Source organism: Podarcis raffonei, chromosome 1, assembly GCF_027172205.1.
Source record: "Podarcis raffonei isolate rPodRaf1 chromosome 1, rPodRaf1.pri, whole genome shotgun sequence".
Lineage (NCBI taxonomy): Eukaryota > Metazoa > Chordata > Lepidosauria > Squamata > Lacertidae > Podarcis > Podarcis raffonei.
Genome location: NC_070602.1, coordinates 17,348,642 through 17,367,352, shown reverse-complemented (window position 1 = coordinate 17,367,352; position 18,711 = coordinate 17,348,642). Strand labels below are relative to the sequence as shown.

Here is an 18,711-nt window from a genome sequence, read left to right as displayed (position 1 = left end):
CGAATCCCCGCAACGGGGTAAGCTCCTGTTGTTTGGTCCCAGCTCCTGCCTACCTAGCAGTTCAAAAGCACGTCAGGTGCAAGTAAATAAATAAGTATCGCTCCAGTGGGAAGGTAAACAGCGTTTCCGTGCACTGCTCTGGTTCGCCAGAAGCGGCTTAGTCATGCTGGCCACATGACCCGGAAGCTGTCTGCGGACAAACGCCGGCTCCCTCAGCCTATAGAGCGAAATGAGCACACAACCCCAGAGTCATCCACGACTGGACCTAACGGTCAGGGGTACCTCTACCTCTAAGCATGGGCTTGCAAGGATGATGCACGCCTGAAATCTGAAAGATACTTTTGAGCATAAACTGCCTCCAGATTGTCATTAAAACCTCAAAAATACCTTTGTGCCTCTGATATCAAAATTAAAAAAATCCTTCCAGTATCACCTTAGAGACCAACTAAGTTTGTTATTGGTAAGAGCTTTTGTGTGCATGCACACGTCATGACTACCTACCTATAACCAGAACTACGGATATCAAAAGTCAGGGAATGTTGTTTCCCCTTCCCCCCTTTTCATAATATATTGCTATCTTTCTTTTTGTTGTGTATAACTTTTATTTATATTACTTATATACCTCCCCACAGCTGGTGGACCAAAATTTGACAGGTGGGCATGGCCTCCTACAGTCTGTCCACTGACATCATAGAGTTGTCTGCTCCTTCTCCTTCTGACTGCTCATCGTTGTCCCACCACCAGACCCCTGGGCTCTGAGCCTTCCTTCCCTTGGGGTTCCCCAACTGCTCCCTCCCACCACTTCTCTGCATCCCGCCCAGTCCATGACATCCTGGTGGGCCAAATTTGGCCTAGCCATCATACGTTCCCCACCCCTGCGTTGGAACATGTTCTGCTCTCTGTGTTTCATGGTGGAAGTGTTGTCAGGGGTGTCAGGGAAGGAGGAGGAGGAGAGATACAAAGATGGGAAAATTTAGGGGGGGATGTCATGGGAGAGACAGATGTGAATTTTTTCGAATAAAACTATTAATGAAAAGATTTTGGAAACCTTGCAGTAGGCCTCGGAGGACAAGACCTTACCTTAAGGTCACAGGTTGATCGTCACCTGGTTTGACTATATCTTGTCCATAGAATAAATTTCATAATGACCTAGATCAAACTGAATCTGCATATTTTATTATGCACCTTGCCTTGCAGGCACACATAGCTCAAGTCATTCTTTCTGACTGAGTAAATTTTGCTCTCTTCATGGGTGTATGGTTGTTTTCCCTGCTCAGCGAATATTAATGAAATTATATGTATTAATCAGAGGTATGTAAATTGCTCTTATATAAAAACACACCCTTTCTTTCAGTTTGGGAATATATTAGGGAAGGGCTGCTTCGGGGTTGTTGTTTTTAATCCACTAAGATATGCAAGAAAATTCACTAGAAAACAACATTTTTATCATGCAGGAGAGGAATGTCTGTATATGGAACTTAGTTCTGAACATTTTACTGACTTTCAAATAAAAGCCTGCCTTCTTTAAATCTTCCTTTACTTTTCAACAGGATTTGAAAAACAAGTTGACCTATTTTATTTCAAAATAAAATCAGCAATTTTATAGCCTATACATTGGGGGGGGAGGAATTACATGTTAAAGGACCTATCAAATTGATATGTCTGTTTAGGTTTGCCTAAGTCAGAAAACAACATCTTAGACAACATCTTAAAAAGCAGAGACATCACCTTGCCAACAAAGGTCCGTATAGTAAAAGCTATGGTTTTCCCAGTAGTGATGTATGGAAGTGAGAGCTGGACCATAAAGAAGGCTGATCGCCGAAGAATTGATGCTTTTGAATTATGGTGCTGGAGGAGACTCTTGAGAGTCCCATGGACTGCAAGAAGATCAAACGTATCCATTCTGAAGGAAATCAGCCCTGAGTGCTCACTGGAAGGACAGATCGTGAAGCTGAGGCTCCAATACTTTGGCCACCTCATGAGAAGATAAGACTCCCTGGAAAAGACCCTGATGTTGGGAAAGATGGAGGGCACAAGGAGAAGGGGACGATAGAGGATGAGATGGTTGGATGGTGTTCTTGAAGCTACCAGCATGAGTTTGATCAAACTGCGGGAGGCAGTGGAGGACAGAAGTGCCTGGCGTGCTCTGGTCCATGGGGTCACGAAGAGTCGGACACGACTAAACGACTAAACAACAACAAGTCAGAAAAACTTTTAGCAGTTTCTGAGAACATTAAAAGTATGTACCTAATATCCATGAGCAGGGAGTTCCACAAGTTAAGTGCCCCACTAAGGAACCAGCTTGTAGAGAATGAGACTCTTAATCTCAGGGTCAAGGGTTCAGGCCTCACATTGGGCAAAAAGATGCATGCATTGCAGAGGGTTGGACTACTAGATTATCCTTGTGGCCCCTTCCAACTCTACAAGTCAATGATTCTATGAAATGATATATGGCACTTGTAATTTTTTGAAAAAGTTTTTATTTATACTTTTCAAGTTTATACATTTCATTAGTTTTACAATCAATTTAACATTTCGAAGTTTGACTTCCTCCCCTCCCCCTCTTTCTGCGGTTCCTTAAATTTATTTTTTAATATCTTCTGCATATCCAAATTCATTTAGTTCTTTAATTATCTACTTTAAATATATACTCTTATGAAATTGCAGGTTATTACAATAATCCAGCCATTGTTTTTATTTGTTTGCAATTTGTCCATATTCAATAAACCATTTCCATTCTTTTATAAAAAGTTTGTTATCATGATTTCTTATTCTTCCGGTAAGTTTAGCCATTTCTGCATATTCCATGAGTTGTTTTTGTTTAATCCATTCTTCCTTTGCTGGGACTTCTGCTTCTTTCCAATTTTGGGCAAGTAGCATTCTTGCTGCTGTAGTAGCATACATAAATAAATTTCTATACAATTTAGGTAGTTCTGTCCCTGTAATTCCCAAAAGGCACTTGTAAGATTGGCAGTTCTTTGGATCAAAAGGGTTGAGTGGGCATATTTAGGGCAAAGTGATCCTTCAAGCAAACTGGTCCCAAGGTCTTAAAGGCTTTACTGTATATACTAGTAGTAACTCCTTGAATTTGGCCAGGTAAAGAAGTCTATCAGAGATTGGTTCAGTAGTCATCCTGGGCACAGGACCAAAAGCAGGACTCTCTGGTCTACAGCTCTTCTGCTTTAAATCGGTCCAGGATAGCCTGCCTTGTGTTACAGCTGTGTAGGATGTGGGCCATTCTAATATGTGGGCCATTCTGCCATCCTATTTAGGGAGAGACATAAATGCATGATGTAAGCATCTGACCATAATAGTCCTAACCTGTAAAGAAGATTACCTCTGAGTATCAGCGATGTGTGTTTATATTTGTAGGCATAGATGGGGATCTCGCCCCCCCCCACCGCACTCCCAGCTCTCAAACTTCTCGCAAAATGATTCCTGGATATTGCTCAAATCAAATGTTAAAAGCTGTGTGAGTCTCCACTCACTGTTTGAGAATGCTGCTATGAAGCAAAACCAAACTGCTAGCAGATAATCTTTTGTGTGTTTCTAATCCAGCCGGCTATTTTTATCAGTTGTCTTCTGGGGTCCTTAAGAAACTAGTGCAGGAGGCTAGCCTCCTGACCCATGACTTAATTAACAAGCTATTTCCAGCCATTAGAGTGTGCAAATCATGTCTCTGCACCCTCCAGGCCACTGTTTTGATTTCCCAGTCCCCACTCTCAGGAGCACCCAGCTTTTAAAGTATTTTGCTGAATCAGAGCCTTGTCCGGCATATGTACAAATCTGGCCAAGTAAGTGCTCTGCTAAATGGGACCTGATGGCTTAAATCAGGCTTGAATAGGACGTGATTTCTGATTACCTACTACAGAGTTGCCGGAGAATGCTAGCCTGATTGATGCTGCTGTTTATAAGAAGAGGAGATCACTGTGTATTTATGTGCTTGCTGGGTAGGCATAATTAAATATATCTAAGCCAAATGATGCACAAGACTCAAGTACCTTGGCACCGTGAGATGTCATGTTTTAAATGATCCGCGTTCAACGATTGCATTGAGCATTATCGTTCTCTGTTTTTCCTGTTTTTTACCGTTTTGGTCACTTACGATGAACTGAAAAGAAATATTTGTTGAAATTGCTGGCCATGGCCTACGGAAAGACAAGCGACCTTGTCCTGTTGAGTTTATTTCAAGGTGAAAACTTGAATGCTCACTTTAAACCATTAATTGTATATTTACTGGTAGCGGCCTGGTTAGTGTTTGCCAGATTTTGGAAGCAACTGGCCACTGTTAGGACATTGTACCCAAAAGTGTAGCAGATTTCTTTAAATGAAAAACTTACAAATAAGCTAAAAGGGGCAAGGGGAAAAGAGGGAAAGCCACAAACAGATTCATTGAAGAATGCTACTGTTTTTTTGCACACATAAACAAGACAGTCAACAGAGGACTTCCTACAGCATATAAAATCTTTTGGCTGGTGTGATTCCTGAAATTGTACTATTTTTCTTTTATTGTGTTGGGCTCTTTCTTCTCCTTTGGTGTGCTGTGTGACATGGCTCCATTCTGCACTGCATCATTGTTACTAAGGGGGAGGCTTTCTTTTGTTGTATATGGACTGTTGATTCACCCATAAGAAGAAAAGCAATCAAATATATATATATATATATATATATATATATTAAGAAAGGAAGTTGAACAGATAAATTGTGGCTGCAGTCTTATGCACACTTAGCTTGGAAATAAGTTCTGCTGAACCCAGCAAAACATACTTGGAAAGATAGAATTATAGAATAGGAAGGGACCTCAAGAGTTAACCAGTCCCACAACCTGCAATGCAGGAATCTCAGCCAGATTGCACATGACAGATGGCTATCCATCCTCTACTTAGACACCTCCAAGGAAGGAGAGTCTACAACCTCCTGAGGGAGTCCATTTCCTGAACAACTCTTCCCTTCAGAAAGTTCTTCCTGATGTTTAGTCAGAATCTCCTTTCTTGAAACTTGAATCAGGCCCTAGCCTCTGGAGCAGGAGAAAACAAGGTTGCTCCTTGCTCCATGTGACATCCCTTTAGGTATTCAAAGATGGCTATCATATCTCCTCTTCTCTTTACCCAGGCTTTTGTTGTTGTTTAGTCGTGTCCGACTCTTCGTGACCCCATGGACCAGAGCATGCCAGGCACTCCTGTCTTCCACTGCCTCCCGCAGTTTGGTCAAACTCATGCTGGTAGCTTCGAGAACACTGTCCAACCATCTCGTCTTCTGTCGTCCCCTTCTCCTTGTGCCCTCAATCTTTCCCAACATCAGGGTCTTTTCCAGGGAGTCTTCTCTTCTCATGAAGTGGCCAAAGTACTGGAGCCTCAGCTTGAGGATCTGTCCTTCCAGTGAGCACTCAGGGCTGATTTCCTTAAGAATGGATACGTTTGATCTTCTTGCAGTCCATGGGACTCTCAAGAGTCTCCTCCAGCACCATAATTCAAACATACTCAATTCCCTCAACTGTTCCTTCTCTAAGTAGACACATATAGAATTGATCTGTAAACCGCTGAACGTTGCATCTTACTGTGTGGGACAAATTCATACAGTCCACGAATGCATAGCTTGCTGCTGTACATATAAGAACAGAAGGAGTCCTGCTGGCTCAGACCAAAAGCCTGTCTAGTCCAGCTTTCTGGTTCTCACAACAGCCAACTCTGGGAAGATCTGGGTGTGTCAACCACAGCCAAGCAATACTTAACTGATTGCTCCATCATTAGACCAGCATGTGATTTAGCATCTTTCCACAAATCATTCTAATGTGGCATTAGTGCCTGGAAGGAGATTCTGGGTCAACTGTTTCATCATGGGAATATCAGAATCCAAGCTGATGCAAAAAAAGAAAGAAAAGAAAAGCCCAAACCCAAATTAAAACAAATAAAACAAACCCCAGGTCAACCAAGAAAGATTGCTTTTGTCTGTTGCTCAGTTCTGAATTGGCAGAAGACGGGGACTGGGTCTGAGCAAGGCCGTCTAGGTAAAAGATAAAACATCTATGTGCTACTCTGTAGTTCTTGGCTGATGCCAATAAAGAGTTGTTCGCAACAGACTCCCTCTGGTGGCATGTTGGCCATGGACAGCAGTTATTTTTATTCTTGTCAAAATTTCATCTCCCGCTTTTCACCATCTAGGTCTCAAAGTGGCTTGCAGTGATTTTAAAGAATGTAAAATCATAAATTGCAAAAAAAACCAAAAAACCAACAACCAGAAATTTAAACAAAAAACATGGAGACCTGAAGGGCTTAGCTCAGTTGGCAGAGCATGAGACTCTTAATCACAGGGTCATGGGACTCGACTGAGACAGCCTTGCAGCAATGCAGGGAGTTCCACAGCATTTCCATGACACCTGCATTGCTGCAATGGTGCGCAGGATCCTGACAAATTCTGCAGCCGGTCACAGCACATTCGGTACATATATAAACTAGGGATGGTGCAATAAATCAGCTGGAGCAGGCTCGCAGATGCAGGAATGTGACACGGCTCTCTCTACAAGACTGAGCTAGGGTGTTATTTTTTAATGTTTTGTCAATGCTGGTGCCCACTTCTGAGGGGGGAAAGTTTAACTGGACAGGCTCAGGATTCCCAGCCACATATACATGGGGGTCTTAAAGATGCACATGCCCAACGCATTTGTTACACACACACACACTTACACAGTTCACTGTGGAAAAATACCAGTGTGACACCCAGGTTACCCAACTTGGGAGGAGTGGGGCTTGAGGGTGCTATAAATCCAAGTCCTGGCTGATGTCCTGGTTTTCCATCCCTGCAGGAAACTTCAGGGTGTGGTGGAGCAGGCATGCAAGTAGATTAATAGGACAGAGCAGGAGACATACCTTCTGTTCCCCATACCCTGGGGTCCCTGTTCTTTCCAATTTTAGTGTTTGCCGTGATCATGATTAGGCTAACAGGATATCGAAACCTTTCCAGCCCCCAGTCATTATCTAATGTAGTGGTAGCCAATGTGGTGTCATCCACATGTTGTTGGGCTGTCGTTCTTATCAGCTCCAGTCTGAGGTAGCCCAAAGGTAATTGGGGTTGTGTGAATCAACCTCCATGTGCTCACCAAGTTTCAGGTGTGTCAGATGTTGGACCCTGTGTGCAGAGAAACACCATTTGTGGCCTTCCAGAACAGGGTTCCCCAAAACTTGGCTCTCCAGCTGTTTTGGGACTACAATTCCCATCAACCCTTACTGTACACAGTCTGATTTCGTATGGATCAAGGAGTTTTTAGCCTCCTCCACTTCTCTAAAAGCTCTGCAAGAAGCAGTTTCTTTCAATTTGCTCTTTTTTTAATGTGCAGTTCCTCACAAGCCAAGATGCAGCTGCCTTTCCGATTATATTCCAGAGATAGCTTTTGCTGGGATAAGCATGTGTAGAAATGGCTCTTTCATGCTTCAGATGCTGTTGTTTGTAGGAATAATATACAAAATTAGTTGGTGAGTCACAGCATCTCCAAACTGAACCTTGCACTCCAGAAACCAGTCCCTCGCAGCCTTGCAGCAAGATGATCTTGCAGGCGAATCGCTTAGGTTTCAAAAACCGTCCACCTAGTGAGTGATTTGCCCAGGGATTTATTGGAGCCACAGTCATGTGACCAAAAAATAAAGACTAAAGGCAGTTATAGAAGTTTCTGGGAATTGCAGGAGGGCAGAATGCTTTTGTGCTCATGCCAAGCTTGCAGACTTCCTGCAGACATCAGGTTAAGGTAAAGGTAAAGGGACCCCTGACCATTAGGTCCAGTCGTGACCGACTCTGGGGTTGCAGCGCTCATCTCGCTTTATTGGCCGAGGGAGCTGGCGTACAGCTTCCGGGTTATGTGGCCAGCATGACTAAACCGCTTCTGACAAACCAGAGCAGCGCACGGAAACGCCGTTTACCTTCCCGCTAAAAAGTACTTGCACTATCTACTTGCACTTTGACGTGCTTTCGAACTGCTAGGTTGGTAGGAGCAGGGACCGAGCAACGGGAGCTCACCGCGTCGCAGGGATTCAAACCGCCAACCTTCTGATCGGCAAGTCCTAGGCTCTGTGGTTTAACCCACAGTGCCACCCGCGTCCCTAGACATCAGGTTAGCCACTGTGAGAACAGGATGCTGGGCTAAATAGCCCATTGGTCTGATCCAGCAGGCTCATATTATGTCCTTATGGTTTCTTTGAAGAAAATTGCAATGATCTTGGCCATGAATTGGTGATCTTGACCACTGGAAGATCCAGGACAGGTATTTTTAAAAAGTACTTCTTCACACAGTCCATAGTTAAAACTGTGCAACTTGCTCCACAGGAGTGGAGGCAGTGATGGCCACCAAATTTAGAAGGCTTTCAAAGAGGATGAGACAAATTAATGGAGGACGCAGCTCATGATGGCTACTCCAACACTGACTGTTGGAGGCAGCAAAGCTTCTGAATGCCAGTTTCTGGAAACCGCAGCAGAGGAGAGCCCTCTTGCGCTCGGGTTTCCCCACAGGAATCTGGTTGGCCACTGTAAAAACAGGATGCTGGACTAGATGGGCTATTGGCCGGATCCAGCAGGCTCTTCTTACATTCTTAATGGAAAATGGGGGCAATCATGAGCAACAGAAAACCACAACAGCGATAACTTTTGACCAGGATTCCGAACACATTAGATCCACGAATGCTAAAGTTGTTAGTTACTTATTAATGGATGAATGTGCTACGCTTTGTTACTTGCGCTTTGAAGACAACATGGTGCGTTTGGGTGAGTGTCATCCTGCTAAGATCGTGCCCTGCTTGCTTGGCACATCCAGGCTAGTGTCTGAACAGACCCTACACATAACTGTACATGTGCACGCTTGTCTAGATACAGGATCTGTTCAGATTTATATCTGAACAGGAGCTGTGTAGGTAGGGTGGGGCCATTGGGCATGATCCAGCCCACCCCATGTTCCAGTCTGTGGGTTGTATCCAAAGCAGTACTAGGTGGGCGTTCCATCAGTGTAAGGATTTCAGCTTGTGCAGCGTATTATTCTCCCCCTCTCCTCTCATCTTATATGCTCCCTAAATCTGTTCTAGGGGTTCCCTTCTGGAGGAGACTTGGGGAGGAGGGAGGGAAGTCCTGTTACACAAGTGGAAATCCTTGCGAATACCACCCTATATGCCATTTTGCCTGAAAACACCCTTTGCTTCAAAGTTGGTGCTTCGTCCTGGGTTTAATTTCCTAGATGTGAGCGGAAATGTATAATTAAGAATACATTCCTGAAATGTTGTAGCTTGTAGAATGCTGACAGATTAATATTTCATAGCTGACTCCACTCATTTGGATCAGGGGAAGGGGGGGGGAGAAATCTGTTATCTGGGGTTGTGTTTTTTTGGCGGAGAGTGGGGTTGGTTTAACCGCTGCAGCAGCTGCGAAATTGTGAATCAAAGGGGAAGCAAAAGCATGAGACCAGTGGCCTGAGATAAGTGTGAATTACAGAAATGAAATTAGGATGCATTCTGAAACTCAGAAGCAACATAGGGATATATATGTGTTCACGCATTCTGCATGACTGACTAGCTGCAGATTCTTTACAGTGGTGCTGTTAAGGCTCTGTTAAATGAATTTCACGCTGGGCTTAACCAAACCTGGCAAAAGAGATTTGCAGTTAGTTTGCCTTAGTGGTGCCACTCCCCCAAGTGAAATGATGAAATCTGACATTAAGCAATTTCAAGCAGTGTTGGGAATTATTGAGTCCTGGGCCACTTTGCCAATAGTAAACGGACCATTTATGTTTATCTGTTTGTATAACCTTTTTCTGCCTCCTCCCCTGCTCCAAATGCATACTGAGGAGCAGCAAGGGCCAAACTAGTTATAGAATTACAGCATTGTAGAGTTGGAAGGGACTCATGAGGGTCACCTAGTCCAACCCCCTGCCATTGCATTGCTTAGGGCTGCAATTCAGAGGTAGAGCGCATGCTTCGAGTACAGGTGGTCCCAGGTTCAAACACAGGAATCCCCCAGGTAATGTCCCTGGAAACTGCTGGCAGTCAGTATATAGACAGTACTCTTACTTGGAACAAAGCAGCTGCCTATATTCCTAACAGACTGCACTGTGGAGGACCCTTAATTGTGGCTGCTGTGGCTGCCTTCTCCTCTGCATTACTTGCATGTTAGGGGGTGTGCATCATGATGGACATTACCACAGTTTGATCTCTGTGAGTTGACTCCTTCGTTGTCCATGTCACATGTAGGCAGGTGCACAGTTCCTGTTTATTGGGCAGTGGCAGAGCTTCCATGGGTGCTGGGCACCTGGACATATTGTTTCATGCACCTCAGTCCCTGAGCAGTGGGAGACTAATGAGGTTTCAGTGATTACACCAGATTTAGTTTCCTTAGAATGGAGGTCAATGGAGACTTTGTTCACACTTCTGTATGAAATGAGCATAAGATGGAAGGGCTCGCAGCATCAACACTCCAACACAGGCATAGGCAAACTCGGCCCTCCAGATGTTTTGGGACTACAACTCCCATCATCCCTGACCACTGGTCCTGTTAGCTAGGGATGATGGGACTTGTAGTCCCAAAACATCTGGAGGGCCGAGTTTGCCTATGCCTGCTCTATCAGATCTTGCTTCCCCATTAGGTTTCCAGGGGAAACCCCCCTCCCCAAAGCTATGGGATTCGGCCCAGAGAGGAAGTCAAGCCTCTCTGTTCATCTTCTAGCCCAGTTATAAGCTTACCTACAAAACTAGCCCCCCCCCCAACCTATAGGATGACCTGGCATCCCACCAGGTGAGGGGTGGGAAAATGTCTACCCCTTCTGGGGAGCTCCATCACTTAGTTGTTGCTATGGCAACATGGCCCTGCTGTTGAGGTTATGCGGAATGTGGTGCTTAGGCCATTAGCCTAACAAAGAACGTGGTCTGACCACTTCAGCGGCTTCTTCTGCTAGATTGCAAGCTTCATGGATACAGAAACACAGAATTGCTGCATGAAATTGGCCTCTCTTTACCTCTGAAAATGACAGTGCCTGTCAAACTGGATCCAGGCACGTGCAGAGGCTTCGCTTTAACTTTCTGGAGAAGGTTTGCCCTCCTACCCTTTTCAATTCTAGCATTTTTAGCCCCGGAACGAGAATTCAGCGCTGCGGCAAAGGTCATCTCCATCACCGCATTTCTTGCTCTGTCCTTTAGCCAGACAGCGTTAAAACTAAACCCACAGAATGTCTGACAGTGCAGACAAATGGGAGAAAACAGGCTCGGCAGATTAAGATAAGATACATAATTTTGCATGTGCAATGTTCAAGATGCTCAAGTCTCAAAAGTGGGTATGATGATCTACAATACAAGTCTCTTTATTTCCCTCCCTCCTTCCCTGGTTGTTGGCTTGTGGTTCTGAAATATTTTAAGATAGTTCTGGTTGGAGTGGATGACCTTGGTCACATCCAGGCAACCTGTTAACTGAGTGTCCATCCTGATTCGTTTGTAGGAAGGTGTTCATTGAGCGTTACTTCTGATTTGTTTCTGGGGAGGTTAGATGGTGTGTTGCATTGAAGCAGTCATCACCCCGCACTTTCCAGTGCGTTTTCGTGTCACTTTCCTTATCGCAGAGTCCAGTTTTGGGTGGAAGGGCAGATTTGTTGCGCAAGGGCACCAAATCAACCTGTAAGTGGTTTCCGGCACGTGACTGAATCCCATCTGAAAATGGTGACAGTCTGGAACCACCCCAAAGTAGAGCTGTTTCCCAGCACAACCTATAGATCACCGGGATTGAACCTGTAATGTGGAAAGTGTACTGAGCTGACATTATTCTCACTGGAAGGAAACCTCATTGTTGTGACAAAAAAGCATATATGCCTGTGTTTTCATTTGCAAAAAGTTACAAGGAACCAGGCAGAGGGCCTTCTCAGCAGTGGCACCCTCCCTGTGGAACGCCCTCCCATCAGATGTCAAAGAGATAAAGAACTACACAACTTTCAGAAGACATCTGAAGGCAGCCCCATATTGGGAAGTTTTAAATGTTTGACATTTTACTATGTTTTTATATGTGCTGTAAGCCACCCAGAATGGCTGGGAAAACCCAGCCAGATGGGCAGGGTATAAATAATACAATTGTTGTTGTTGTTGTTTCCTTTTTATATCATAGCTATACCCTGCTTTATCAGCAATACTGAATCCTAAAACATTTTATAATTAAATGCATGGGTAAAATCATAACAGGGATATGTATAGACCGTGATGAATATATGCATTTCCGTAATATATTCTGGGATGAGAGGGGGGTTTTTGGGGTGGGGGTGTGTTGTTGCAGAAATTTGTTTTCCTTGCTGTTGGAAAATTAATAGTACCGCCTTGTGAAATTGTGTGTTAGCCGTGCTTTACTATTATTTGTGTCCCAGTGCAATGTTTGACATCAGTTCCAATAAATGGTTTGCAAATTGTCTTAATCTTGGCTGCTTTTAAAGACTCTAAGCATGTTCGAAAAGTGCACAATTATGGGACAGGTGGACACAAAAATGCATAATGTCGCCTTGGGTGACAGGCAATACATGCCCACGTGGTCTGCAAATCATTCCCCTGCAGCCATTGGTAGAAATAAGGCCTGATGTCTGGAATGTCATTGAGGATTCTGATATGCTAACCTTTCAGCCTTGCAGCTACAGTGTTAGCATGCAGTTCATATTCTGCGGCAGAAGTTAAAGGTTGATTTGCCCGGGATGAAATTCTCACATGAGACACAGAGAAGCTCTGTGGCCAAACTAGACATGTGCCTAAAGACATTGCAGGCAGACAGAATTATTGCTTTTCTTCAACTTATCATCCAGGCGGGAAGGGGAGCCTGAATCTTATTCTGAAGGAAACGTCGGAATGGGAGGTTTAGCCCTTTTATTGCTGCACTGAGATTGGAATGGAGATCAGACCGCTCTTGTCAGGCTTCGGGGCAGCCAAGAATCATATACAATGGTACCTCGGGTTACAGACGCTTCAGGTTACAGACTCCGCTAACCCGGAAGTAGTACCTCGGGTTAAGAACTTTGCTTCAGGATGAGAACAGAAATCGCACAGTGGCGGCGCGGTGGCAGCGGGAGGCCCCATTAGCTAAAGTGATACCTCAGGTTAAGAACAGTTTCAGGTCAAGAACGGACCTTCAGAACGAATTAAGTTCTTAACCTGAGGTACCACCATAAACAAGAAGAGCTCTTACCAAGTCTTTTATTCAGTATTCACAGTGAGAGACTTAGAAAAGGTTCCTCTATTTCAGTAACAGCATCGCTCCGAGTAAAGTCCCACCCCCTCTCTCCTATTATACGTCATCCCTTCGTTGACTGATCTGTGCTTTCTGCCCCTGAGCTTTCTGTTCTCCTACTCTCAATGCCTGCCGGGTCCTGGGAGGGGAGGGTCAGGAATGCTTTCTAAAGACACGAGTTTGTCAGCTGTCTCCCCCCTGGTGCTTCTTCCTGCTGCCCCTCTCCCAATATTTCCCAGCTTCTCCCCACTGCAGCCTCGGAACTGTGACCTTCTGCAAACCACTGTTCTAAATCTATACTGTCCTCTTCTCAGGAAGGTTCAGGATGGGGGTGGAGTCTCCACGATTCCTCCTCAGTCCAGTCCCTAACACGCACGCACAATCACACACCACAGCTTGGTGGTGGTAAGGGAAGCCCCCCTTGACACCAACAGGGACTTAACCCGTTTTCCAGTCTCACTGTGACACTCAAAAAGACAAGGCTCCCTTTTCCACCCGCTGCCATCAGAGCAAATGTAGGGCTCACGTACCCCGGTAATAAGGAAAGAAAAAAACAAGATGTGCATAGTACAGGCATGGGTGAACTTCTCCGTGAGTGAGATGCAGATTTGAGGAACGAAGGGAAGGGTGGTTAAGGAAGATACGGGATGCAGACTTAGAACTGGGTATCTCGAAGGGAATGATGGGTAGTGGGAGCATAAAGGAATAAAGAAGCACAAGAAAAAATAAGATTACAGGTAAACCTCGCCATTCATTTAAAGCACTTTGCTTCCCCCGGATAATCTTGAGAACTGTTGTTCATTAGAGGTGCTGTGAATTGTAGCTCTGTGAGGGGAGAACTACAGTTCCCAGGATTCTTGGGAATGTTCTTTAAATGCATGTTGTGGGTGTGCCCAGAGTCTAAGCTGTTTGGCACTGGCAGGAAACAGATAAGCCTGCAAGGGGGGGGGGTAGGCTTCCTCTTCCTGTAGAGCTGCAAAAAAAAAAAAAACCTTTAGAAAATCTGGAAAGGGGCTGCATTCATATAACCAAGGAGAGAGCCCATGTGACCTCGCTTGTGGCAGAGAAATCTGTTATGGAGCTTTCATGCTTGCAAACAGTTTGGCTGTTAACCGCGCATGAAAAATGTTTTCGTGCAAACTGGCTCCGGCTCTCTTCGTGTCGCCATGTAGTGATTTATGCCTGGATAAAGTGGCTGTAAAACTCTACTTAATTAAAGTGCCAGCATTTAATAGTCACAACACAGTGGCAGAAACGACAAGGTCGAGGGAGAGTTGATCTTTGCGACCCAGAGTTGTCCTCTTGCCAGACAGTTAGAATGAAGGTCCTTGAAATGTGCTTCTCTTTCCTGCCCTAAAACATGTGGTTCTCTCTGCCTTTTTAAGTCTCTTTAAATGTGTGCATCCCATTCTTTCTCAAAAGCTTAAGGCAAGTCATACGCAGAAGCCTACATCATAAGGGAACACAGGAAGCTTTATAGCTACTCAGACCTTGAGCCCATCTGGCTCAATATAGTTGACATTGGCCAGAGAGTCTTATCAGTATCCGCAGAGACAGACTGCAGCCATGCCTTTATTGTGTGTTGCTGCTGCTACTAGTGCTCTATCTTAAGTTGCAAAACGCATTGATTAAAATTAGTATATCAAGTGGGAAATGGAATTAATATTGGGTACAAGCTGACCCGAAAGGCCGTAGTTTCGTAAAATGTGCATCTACAGAACAAGCCATCTGCCTGTTTTTAAAAAAAGAAATTGGGGTTTCCGTAAGTATGTTGAATGCATAAAGGCCACAGCATGCAATGCCAGCGATGCTGTGATTGTTAGAGGCACTGACAGCCTCCCCTCCAGCTATTAACATTGTCTCCTTTCAACAACGTAAATGTCAAAATGTCTGCTAGCCTAATTAGAGCAGTAGGTCAACCAGCACTTTCTCTTGTGTAGCAACCTGGGCCGTTAGCTACATTAAAAAGGACCACCTTGGCTTAATCTTTATTTTCTCCATGTTTTGGTGTAGAAACTCAGCAGGATTATTTTCCCATATGACCTCATGGATTATTATTATTAATTTATTTTAAATGCATTTGCATTCATATGTGTTTGTATGCAAAGACAGTGAGAGTTTCACAGGGGACAAATCTGCAAAAAGACAGCGGCTTTTTGTTACAAAATATGTGCAAGAATGAAAGGGTTTATCCTACATGGAAGCAATTTGCTCCCACAAAGGAAAAGGCATATTTCAAAATAGAGGGGTAAGCCAGTCTACTGTTTTCCAGGCTAAACATACACAGCTCCTTCAGCCATTCTTCATAAGGCTTGGTTTCCAGACCCTTGGTCATCTTGGTCGCCCTCTTCTGCACATGTTCCAACATGTCAATGTCCTTCTTAAACTGTGGTGCCCAGGATTTAACAATACTTGAAACAATAATACTTAAAAATATTTAAAATACCGTATTTTTCTGTGTATAAGACAATGCTTTTTGCTAAAAAAATTAGGCAAAAATTGGATGTCGTCTTATACATGGATAGTGAATGCAGAGGGGGGACGTGCGATTAATGGCAGCAGCAAGCAGGAGATTGGCAGCGGCGATTGGGCGTGTGATTGGTGGCTGTGGCATGGCCTGCTGGCGATTGGCTGTGGCTGCGGCAATTGGGCAGGCGATTGGCTGCTGCAGCAAGGGGGCGGGTGGGCTGTTGGTGGTGGCGAGTGGGCAGACAATTGGTGGTTGTGGCGAGGTGTGTGATCGCCAGTGGTGAGCGATCGGCGGAAGTGACCTCCCCCCCCCCCCCAAAAGCTAAACAACTTAATTTCTTAATTTTGGCTCTAAAAAAATAGGGATCGTCTTATACATGGGGGCGGCTTATACACACAAAAAATACAGTAAGTAAAAATATCAAAAGCCTTTTGGAACGAAGGATGTTATGATTTAGTATGTTTACTTTATAGACTAAACCAGTTTCCCTGGCTTAGAGTGAAATTAGGTATGTCTTTAAAAACAAACAAAACTCCCTTCAATGTATTGAAGGCAAGTAATATTTCCATCGTTCTTTTTTGATGCTTATATGTCAGATGCACTATGACTTTTTCTAATAAGACCTGGAGACAGAAACTGAAGTAACAGCCTTCTGATTCCTCAGTGGTTCCTTTGCCTTGCTTGGGAGAGTCATAATGTCTGAGAGTCTTCCCTAGCTAGACGACAATTAGAAGTTCACTCTTTGCTGTGCAGTGGCGCTGAAGTGGGCTAAAATGCACTTAACTGTGGTGCGAGGCAAGCTGGTTTTGTTTGCACGCTTCTCCGCTGTCCCACAAGAGTGTTCCGAAATGGAGTCATTTTCTGGTGAGGATGGGTTAAGTAAATAACGACCGTCGTCCGGGTGTAAGTAAACAGTGAACCCTAACCCACAATGGGCTGACATGGGCAAGTAAGGGAAAGAGGGAAACATTAAAGACGGAAGACAAAAAGACCTGCAGCAAAAAGATAAATAAAAACGCTGACGTGTGTTAGGAAAGCCCCCCCCCCTTTTCCATCTCCAGTGCTCCATAACCCAATTCTGCTGCCTGTCATGGGACTGCAAACTGGATTTGGAAAAGGATCTTGGAGGTCAGTGTTTCATCTATTAAGCCGTTAACTGCCCAAAACTGTGTATGCAGCACATGACTGGCAGGAGGAAGGGGTGTGGGCTTTCTTTGATTTTTTTATACTGTTTGTACTGCAGGGAGATGGTTTTGCTCAGACCAAAAGAGCAGGAGAACATCTCTCAGATGATAACAAACCAATTATATTTGACACGTTCAGTGCATGAGGTTGAACGGCAAATTAATTAAGGCTTCAGTTTGGGTTGAATTTCCAGGGGCTGGGACGTTCCTCAGCTAATCGAATTCCCTTTTAGGTAAGATGGCAATGACTATGGTGATTTAATGCCTATGTGATTTCCGTCAATCTTCCTGAGGCCTGCTTCTGAGCAAGCAGGATAATCAAAGTTTGCCATTGGGTGGTACATTGCTTCTCATTGGGCCTCAGAGATGTCATCAGCTGAACTCAGAAAGCTGCTGCCCACCCCCCCTGCTAGCAGATGGGATGTTTTTAAGCATTATCTTCAAAAGCTGAAATGCAGGCTGTAAGCTTTACTGATGGGGAGCAGGAAGTCTGTATCAACACCTGATTGCCTTTGGAGTATTCTTTCATCACAGCAGATGAATGCTTTCTAGTTTAGTTTCTGAAGGGAAGGTAGAACTCTGAATTGAAGCAATGGGGAGGCAGTGGGGGGGGGAATGTTGTTGTTTAGTTGTTTAGTCGTGTCCGACTCTTCGTGACCCCATGGACCAGAGCACGCCAGGCACTCCTGTCTTCCACTGCCTCCCGCAGCTTGGTCAAACTCATGCTGGTAGCTTTGAGAACACTGTCCAGCCATCTCGTCCTCTGTCGTCCCCTTCTCCTTGTGCCCTCCATCTTTCCCAACATCAGGGTCTTTTCCAGGGAGTCTTCTCTTCTCATGAGGTGGCCAAAGTATTGGAGCCTCAGCTTCACGATCTGTCCTTCCAGCGAGTACTCAGGGCTGATTTCTTTCAGAATGGAGAGGTTTGATATTCTTGCAGTCCATGGGACTCTCAAGAGTCTCCTCCAGCACCATAATTCAAAAGCATCAATTCTTTGGCGATCAGCCTTCTTTATGGTCCAGCTCTCACTTCCATACATCACTACTGGGAAAACCATAGCTTTAACTATACGGACCTTTGTCGGCAAGGTGAGAGGGGATGGTCAGCAATAATTCCCCAGCTCCCCCTTGCCTTTGAAATGGAAGCTCATCTGAGCCCCCTTTTTCTGAATCTAGCCTTTTAGTTGCCCCTAGAAAGGGAAGCAGGAAGGTGCTGGCAGGCCGGTCAAAAGTTCATGTTGAGAACTCTGCGGCTGGTCAAATCCCCACTCAGGCATGAAGCTCACTGGGTCACAGAGTTGTTGTGAGGATGAAATGGGGAGGAGGAGAACCATGGACACCATCTTGAGATCATTGGAAGATAAAGGTGGCATATCAAAGAATCGTAGAGTTGGAAGAGACCCCAAACTTGAAGTAGTCCTTGAGATCCTACTTCATCCTAACTTTTTCATAAAGGTTCATGTACTTCAGGAGCTGTGAAAAGATTTATCTCATGGACCACTTTTTTGTATTTTAGTTTCAGTACCGGGATAACAAGAGTGAACTTCAGCTCTCTCAGAACTGCATGCTGTTTCATTTTGAACTCTCAAAAACTATGGATGGGAGCAAAATAAAATAAAATAAAAGTCAAGCATTTTAAAGTATTATTGATTTTAGTGGAAGAGTTACGGTAAGTGAAGTCAGTGGTACTTAAAAGTACTTAAATCCTGAGTGGACCGTGCCTCTCCATTTGTGTAAAGGCATCAAGTGTTTATAGGAAAACTAAGTGCTGTTGAGATGACCAATTAAAAATAAAAGTAGTGTTGTACCAAGGCATGTTAGCAAACATTATAAGCCTTATTTT

General features: G+C 44.5%; 1 protein-coding gene across 12 annotated transcripts in view; it reads left to right on the top strand.

Annotated features, from left to right (window-relative positions):
• Positions 1 to 18,711, top strand: part of EVL (Enah/Vasp-like) — a 146,700-nt gene that overhangs the window by 32,459 nt on the left and 95,530 nt on the right. For 10 of the 12 annotated variants that reach the window (XM_053374778.1, XM_053374686.1, XM_053374506.1 and 7 more), the window contains exon 1: positions 16,761 to 16,813. The exons of the other annotated variants lie outside the window; for them this stretch is intronic. In XM_053374778.1, coding sequence (XP_053230753.1) covers positions 16,776 to 16,813 — 38 coding nt within the window. In that variant the 5' untranslated portion in view covers positions 16,761 to 16,775. Of the gene's footprint in view, positions 1 to 16,760; positions 16,814 to 18,711 lie in introns of those variants that run through there. 12 annotated transcript variants of the gene reach the window in all.